Below are 8,730 nucleotides of genomic sequence, written 5' to 3'. Positions count from 1 at the left end.
GGAAAAATCATGAATTATTGTTAGAGGTTGTTCAGTTATAAATAAACTAAAGTACTTAGTATATATTTTAATATTAACAAAATATTCGTTGAATAATTAATAGAATAATATTATATTATACCATGAATAAAATTTATTATTTTTTTATCAATACTTAATATACAAAAAATATTTTTTATATTAAATTTTAAATCTTAATGATATAAAAATAAAATATTAACACAAAATATTAATTAATATTGATAAAAAGTATTAATTTTAACATTTATCTAATTAAAATCTTCACAAAAATTTAGTGGCAACTAATATTTTCCGAATAAAATTCTTGCCAAAATTTATATCTAAATGAGAATATGAGATTGATGGTATACCTTCAGCAGTTAAACACTAGTCCTACCTAGTTAATAGTTATCTTCGTACATTATCATGTAACACAAGCTAATTAAGGTCATACCATTATAGCAATGCCAACTTTTCTCTTTATTTAGATTTTTTTTTTTTCAACTAGCTAATTACAAGTTTATTATATAAGATGTGGTTCAACGTTAACGATAGATTTCAACTTTCCTCTTTTCCATCGTATTAAATGTACAAGCAACTGACCAAGCCTTGATGTACACCTAGTTTATTTCCTAGTTGCTCATCAGGTTGAAAACTATAACATATAGTTAGAATATACTCCAAATACACAACATATTCCTCTTTATATAACTTCTATCTAAAAATAAAAGGCTTTATAATATAACCGGCGGTGGTTTATAAAAAAGAAGATGTGTAAATTAATGTACCAACAAAAAAGAAAAAAACAGAAAAAGGTGTTATATATACCCGTGCAACATATAAAACAAGAGGGTGCATGCTGAGAACTGAGAAGGAACGAATCTAAATTGTAACGAATTGAACTAAAAAAGAAAGAAGTAAATAATGAGACGTGGAACAATTAGAAGCAGTGAGTGATGCAGCTACATCATTATGTGAATTATTATTATTTTCCGAAAACAAATTGCATAAAAATAGTATAGTATAAAATAAAATAAAAATATATAAGCATTTATTGTTTGGTCAAGAAGACTAAGATAATAACTAATAAGTCATGCGAGCTTTGGGCTCCCAGGCTTCCATGCAACCACCAAAATCACCACACACACATCCAGTCAAAGGACCCGTCCTTGAATGTGGAAATGTGGAAACTATAATAAAGTTGAATTAAAAAATTAATTATTTTTAGACTAATATCAGTGATTTTTTGTAATTAATTTTGTTTTAAATTTAAAATTTAAAAATTAAATATTAAATATTAACTTTAATATTTTTAAATTCTAATCCTAAATTATAAATTCTCTAAGAAATAAAAATTAATAAAAGATTACTTAATATTAATTAAAAGTTTAATTATAATAAATATATATCAAAATTAATCACTAAAATTAATTATTAATATAAAATATATATTATAAATAAATTAAACAATATATATTTTTATACAAATATATTATTTCTGATTTTGATAATTAATTTTAATGTACATATCATTCATATCCATACCATAAGTTTATTTTAAGTGAGTCTAAGACTATTGGATAATGACGGAGTAAAAGATTGTAAATCAGTAGCAGCTAAGAAACATTAATAAAATTAATATAATCACTGCAAGAAAAATATTGAATATAGTCGGATTTACTGTTGAATTTAGCATTGTAGAATAGTGGAATATTTACCATCAGATCATCAACGATAACAATGTCTAATTCGTAAGGTTAAGTAATTATCAGTGAATTCTGTTTTTCAACGATAAATCTGCCGATAATATTTAGAAGAAAAATAAGTTAAATTGGTGCGTCCTTTACTGTCAAATTTCGATAACTCCAATTAGTGAAATAATGCGTTTTGATGATCCGTAATGATTTACCGTCGGAATTTTTCAATAGTAAAAAGGGCGTAAATTCAAATCATAAACATCTTCCCCGTCATCCGAACCCTCACCACCACCACCTCTCCCTCTCTCTCTCTCTCTCTCGCCATATGTCCTGCCGTCGCCGAGACCACCGCCATCGCCAACCCTATCTCCGTCAACCCTTTACGCCAACCCCTCCTTCTTCTTCTCCCCCGCCCCCTCTCTCTCCTTCGTCGTCACAACCATCTGTTATCACCATGCATCATCTGTTGCCACCAGCAACTTTGGCGACCACCGCTGCAACATCCACATCTTTTCTTATTTCTTACTCTGTTCTTCATTATAGGTGTTTGAGCAACTCTTTCAATTCCTTTAATTTTAGTTTACTTTAGTTTATGTTTGAGTAGAATTTTAATTTTAATTTTGAATCAGTTTCAAAATTAGTTCAGTTTAGTTTAGTTTTCTAATCTTAATGGATTTAGGTTAGATTCAATACATTAGGTTTTAAATTGTTGAAGTGTTTGGAATTGTCTAATTGTGTTAATTACTGCGTTGATGACTGTTTTGCTGAAAAATTATTGCTAAGATTATTTGATAATTGTTTAATTTTAGTTTAATTTAGTTTAGGTTTGATTAAAATTTTAATTTTAATTTTGAATCCGTTTCAAAGTTAGTTCAGTTTAGTTTTCTTATCTTAGTGAATTTAGGTTGATTAAGTTAGGTTAGAATCAATATATTATATTTTGAATTGTTGAAGTGTTTGAAATTGTCTAGTTGTGTTAATTGCTGTGTTGATGACTGTTTTGCTGAGAAATTGTTGCTGAGATTGTTTGATAATTGTTTAATTTTAGTTTAATTTAGTTTATATTTTATTAGAATTTTAATTTTAATTTTGAATCAATTTTAAAGTTAGTTCAGTTTAGTTTTTTAATATTAGTGAATTTAGGTTGATTAAGTTAGGTTAGATTCAATACATTAGGTTTTGAATTGTTGAAGTATTTGAAATTATCTAATTGTGTTAGTTGTTACGTTGATGATTATTTTGCTGAGAAATTATTACTGAAATTATTTGATAATTTGATATTTGTAGACATGACGACAGGTAGAGGTGTTGCGGATCAGGCTGCTAGTCGTAATCGTAGCCGTGGTCGGAATAGAGGGAGGATTTCTTCCGGCATTCCCAGGACTTCTGGATCCTCTTCCTCTACTCCGACCTTCCCGGTGATGCCACATGTTGCAGCTTTAGCGGACTAGCCGTTTATCATGGTTCCTAACTCCAACTATGTGCCTCCTACTACTCAGCAGTTCGCATCCACGTTGACATCGCCTCCAGCGACGGATGCCTCGGCCCCAGAGTCTATCCACGGAAGTGAGGCAACAACTAATGCCCCTCCACCATCTCCCATCGTACGATTGATTATTTGTCCTGATGGAGGCACGGGATAAGTATCACATTCGGTCTCATGTATTTTCTATTTATGATTATCGCTGAAAGTGTTTGAAAATTGATTATAGTTTTTAGTGGATTTACGTTTGAATGCTGGTTAGTGTTTTTAAGTTTCAATGATTATGATTAACTTTATTGCTGAAAGTTTCTGAAAATTTATTCTTATCTAGTGGATTTAGGTTGATTTGGTTGCCTGGTTAGTATTTCATGTTTCAATGATTATGGTTGTTGCTGAAAGTTCATAAAAATTGATTCATGTTTAGTGAATTTAGATTGATTTGGTTGTCTGGTTAGTGTTTTAAGTTTTAATGAGTATGATTAACTCTATTGCTGAAAGTTCTTGAAAATTAATTCCTATTTGGTGGATTTAGGTTGATTTAGTTGTTTGGTTAGTATTTTCTATTTCAATGATTATGGTTGTTGCTGAAAGTTCCTGAAAATTGATTCTTATTTAGTGGATTTACGTTGATTTGGTTGCGTGGTCATTATTTTAAGTTTCAATGATTATGATTCCTATTTAGTAGATTTAAGTTGATTTTTGTTTGTGGGTTGTTAGGTTTGCGCCAAATAACAACACATATACTCAGAAGATAATCAATGTCACCAAGCTGATGTACGACCATTCTTGACCCAACTACACGAAGATCCCCGCTAAGACCAAGAATGATAGTTTCACAAATGGATGGTAATTATTTTTTTTAGTTTCAAACATTTTTAGCTAATTTATATCTTCTATCCTACTTAATTAATTCTAAAGTTTCTTTGTTGTAGCTGCACTTTAGGTGGAACACTGAGCACGATCCTACTATCAAGAAGATATTTGACCATAGAATGGGTCGGCGGCTCTAGCAGATGCTGAATGATGTTCGTCAGGGGATGGGACCACCGGATAACCTGGCTCCGACCGAAAATAAAGAAGGCCTTATATGTTCTTTGGGAGACCGATGAAGGATTCCGACATCAACGTCTCACCAACAGAGCTAACAAGGTCTTGACCAGGTCATCCAAGTATACTGGCGGCTCAGCGACCTTCATGAAAACTTAAATCAGGCTGATATGTAAAGTGACTTTAATTTTGTTAATAACTTAGTTATATTTTTTTGCATATCATTACTAGGCATTCTAGTTATATTGTTTCAATGCAACATGTGTAGTCGAAGAAGTTAAATCGCGGGCGACATTGGCAAAGACGTTCAAGCATACCCACACGTTAAAGGAGAACAAAGAGAGGTTTGTTGATCAGCGGTCTCAGGATCATTATCTAAATAAACATACATCTAATTATCTTTTGCTATAAAATTACTAGAGATTAACTATATATCTGTCATACTAATCATAATAACTTGTGTTAATTACACAATAGTCCTATACACAGATATTAGAGGCCGCGTCTCAGCAGTCTCAGTAAAGTGGGGAGGACCTCACTGATGGCTCTGCAGCTTCAGTCATCGATCCCGATGCGGTTTGACGCGAGACCGCCTCAACACCATACAAAAACCGCGTATACGCGGATGTGGTCGTTCTTCGCTAGCAGCCTCCGCACCTCCACGTTGAGGCTGTCGTCAAGCTTCGCCACTAGTCGAGCACGAAGAAAGTGTGGATTTGAGACTGTAGGTGTAAGAGCTCCAACACAGTCTTCAGCAGCAAGCTCAGGAGCTTAATGATTATCGGGAGATGTATAAGAAGAACCTCACCCGCATGACATCTACGGATGAGCTTAGGCTGGAGTGGAGGGAGTCGCTGGAGCGGATGCATCGTATGGAGGCTCAGATGGAGGTGTATCTGACCTAGATGCGCGCCATTGGCATCGACCTTGCTAGTAGCAGCATCGCTGTTGGTGGCAGCAGCGATCTTGTTGGTGGCATATAGATATCACCGCCTTCTGCGCCGTCAACTCAGGGCCACGGGACTGACGACAAAGACGACGATTATCTGGATCTATAGTTATTAGTTTTTTGTTTTATTATTTCATTATATTTATTTGATGTACTTGACTTTCAATTTATTTGCACATTGTATTATTTATTTTAAATAAAAATTTTTTATTATTTATAAATTAATCACTAATTGTGTAAAAAAAATTTAAAATTAAAATTAAAATTGATCATTTATTTCAAATTTAAAAAAATTGATATTACCGTTAAAGTAATCATAGGAATAATTCGACGGTATTAGTGCGCCAATAATAGCGGTAGAAAAATTTGCCGGTAATCAATTGATTTTTCGAGCTAACAGTAAATATTTACCAGTAAAATTTATACCGTCTAATTATTTTTTTATAGTAATTAATTTATCATTGAATTTTATTTATTTTTTCGATAATAAATTTAACGGTACTTAACATTTTTTTCGTAATGTATGACTACTTATAATACTTATTATTTTTATATTATTTATTATGTATATACATTATTTTATTTTGTTATTATAAAACAGACTGTGTTATTCAACAACACACATGACATGATTATTGTTTGAAATAACAATATTTTCCTCCTTAATTAGCGATTTTAAATTTGATTTTAATGTTATTCTTAAAAAAACCATTCGATGCACATATATTTCTATGTTAACATATATGGCTCAACAAAAAATCACACTTAAAAGAGGTAATATATAGACCATTCAATTTGATCATTATTTTGGTGTCAATTCAATTTGACAATTGCCTAAATGGATGACTATTCCACATTTTGAATCCATGATTTTGAGAAGTTCATACGGAAACAATTAAGTCCTCCCTTTCTCATCAATTTAAACACGAAAAAAAAGGCATTCTATAATTGTTCTTGGAAATATTACATTATGACATGGAAATAATGGTAAGGTAGCACGTGAAACTCAGCTACCCACCTATCCATAAATCTTTCGTTACAATGGTGCATATAAAACCCCATCTTCCACTAACAAGTGAGCAACACAACACACCCTTTAATTATTAGCTACTGCATTTCCTTCATTAATCCTAATAATATATTTCGCAGTGCTATCTTGCTAGCTTAGCTTGCTTTGCCATACACCCCAAAGAAGCTAAGAAAATGGTGAATGTATCTGAGATTCGCAAGGCTCAAAGGGCTGAAGGCCCTGCAACTATAATGGCTATTGGCACAGCAACACCACAAAACTGTGTTGATCAAAGCACTTATCCAGATTATTACTTCAGAATCACTAACAGCCAACACATGACCGAACTTAAAGAGAAGTTTCAACGCATGTGTATGTATTCTAATAATCTTATTTTCATCATCGTATCACTCACTTTTTTTAATTAAACTCCAATTACTCGAATTAGGTCTATAACTAAAATAAAGGTTTATCACGTTAAAGCACCAATGATATAAGGTGACTCCTAACATATTTGATTTGATGAATTGGTGATAGTAATCGATGTCAATTATTTCTTTCAGGCGACAAATCAATGATCAAGAAGAGATATATGTACTTAACGGAAGAGATCTTGAAAGAAAACCCAAACATGTGCAAATACATGGCACCATCGCTGGATGCAAGGCAAGACATGGTGGTTGTGGAGGTTCCAAGGCTGGGAAAAGAGGCGGCAACGAAAGCCATAAAGGAGTGGGGTCAACCAAAGTCAAAGATAACACACTTGATCTTCTGCACCACAAGCGGCGTTGACATGCCCGGCGCCGATTACCAACTGACGAAACTCTTAGGCCTCCGTCCGTCCGTGAAGAGGTACATGATGTACCAGCAAGGCTGCTTCGCTGGCGGCACGGTGCTCCGTTTGGCGAAGGACTTGGCGGAGAACAACAAGGGTGCTCGTGTGCTGGTGGTTTGTTCTGAGATAACCGCCGTGACTTTCCGCGGTCCAAGCGAAACACATTTGGATAGTCTTGTTGGGCAAGCATTGTTCGGTGATGGCGCTGCTGCACTCATTGTTGGTTCCGATCCTCTGCCTCAGATCGAGAAGCCTGTCTTCGAGCTTGTTTGGACTGCTCAGACTCTCGCTCCCGACAGCGAAGGCGCCATTGATGGCCACCTTCGTGAAGTTGGACTCACATTCCATCTTCTCAAGGATGTTCCTGGCATTGTTTCCAAGAACATTAACAAAGCACTCACTGAAGCTTTTGATCCCCTGGGAATCTCTGATTACAACTCCATCTTCTGGATTGCTCACCCTGGTGGCCCTGCAATCTTGGACCAGGTTGAAGACAAGCTCAAGTTGAAACCTCACAAGTTGAGAGCCACACGTGATGTTCTTAGCGACTATGGAAACATGTCCAGTGCTTGTGTCCTCTTCATCTTGGATCACATGAGAAACAAATCACTTCAACAAGGCCTTCAAACCACCGGTGAAGGTCTTGAATGGGGTGTCTTGTTTGGCTTTGGACCTGGCCTCACTATTGAAACTGTAGTTTTGCATAGTGTGGCTATATAAAAAGGTCGAGTAAATTAATGAGCTTATTATTTATTTTATTTTATTTTATTTTATATATGTATCTGATGTGTTCCTGCTAAATAATGTATGGCTAATAGTTTTATGGCCGAGAAACATTTGTGTCTTGATCTTTAATTTCTTTATACATTATGCTATTAAACAGTGTATAATGGCTATTCAATTGTAGCGTGATATATATTCAGTTGAATATTTCTACATTTATTATTTTTTTTTGGAATGAGTTAAGTTTTTTTTTTTTTAATTAGAACGTAATTAATATAGCAGATTTGAGATGTACCATCGGCAAACAGCCAGGGCCCCCTTAGAAAAAAAATAGATAAATTAGTTTTTTGGAGGGGAAAATATAAAAAAAATATCACTTTAGAAAAAGAAAAAAAATAAAAATAAGGGGATCAATATAAAAGTTAAAGGATTATATACATAAAAAATTTTAAATTGAGGGTGCATGGCCCCCTTAGAAATTAGAATGTACAAGCATAGCCAAGCTCCAAATTAGAAAAATATGAGATATTGACAGGCTATCTACTTCGGGTTATGGATGATGCTAATAGAAAATGTGGACAACTGCTTTTGTTAGGCATTTTTGTTTTACTCGTTGAATCTAAGTGAGAAAGCTTAAATTCTTAGTTAGTGTATATATATATGTATCGAAAGATTTGATATGGCAACTAATAAGTTGTATCCTTCAGTTTTAAATTGAAATATAAGCTGATAATAAGATGAGCCAGAGTGCTTCTGTTCAATTCAATAATAATCTTATAATCAGCAAAGATAACAAATTAAAGACCAATAGAAAAGCTTACTTGAGTCCCTAAAAACAGAGAGATTTGTGTAACTATTATTCCTGATTCTAAATTAATAGATAATTATTTATAAAAACAATTGAGAAAAAATAAATAAATAATTTAAAACAATTTAAAGGTATTTTTATTTCATTTTTAAATTATTATTTATTTTATTTTATATTTT

The 8,730-nt window shown here is 33.2% G+C and overlaps 1 protein-coding gene across 1 annotated transcript; it reads left to right on the top strand.

The window, feature by feature from the left end:
• The first annotated feature begins 6,243 nt into the window (after nucleotides 1-6,243).
• LOC107488455 (chalcone synthase 6) lies at nucleotides 6,244-7,962 on the top strand. The gene is made up of 2 exons (XM_016109205.2): nucleotides 6,244-6,557; nucleotides 6,749-7,962. Exons 1-2 carry the CDS (start codon nucleotides 6,380-6,382, stop codon nucleotides 7,738-7,740), a joined length of 1,170 nt encoding a protein of 389 aa, XP_015964691.1. The 5' UTR covers nucleotides 6,244-6,379; the 3' UTR covers nucleotides 7,741-7,962.
• The last annotated feature ends 768 nt before the right edge of the window (nucleotides 7,963-8,730 follow it).

The sequence above is a fragment of the Arachis duranensis genome, chromosome 5 (assembly GCF_000817695.3).
Source record: "Arachis duranensis cultivar V14167 chromosome 5, aradu.V14167.gnm2.J7QH, whole genome shotgun sequence".
Lineage (NCBI taxonomy): Eukaryota > Viridiplantae > Streptophyta > Magnoliopsida > Fabales > Fabaceae > Arachis > Arachis duranensis.
Note: the sequence above shows the minus strand (reverse complement) of the source record. Positions and strands in the feature narration are given on the sequence as shown.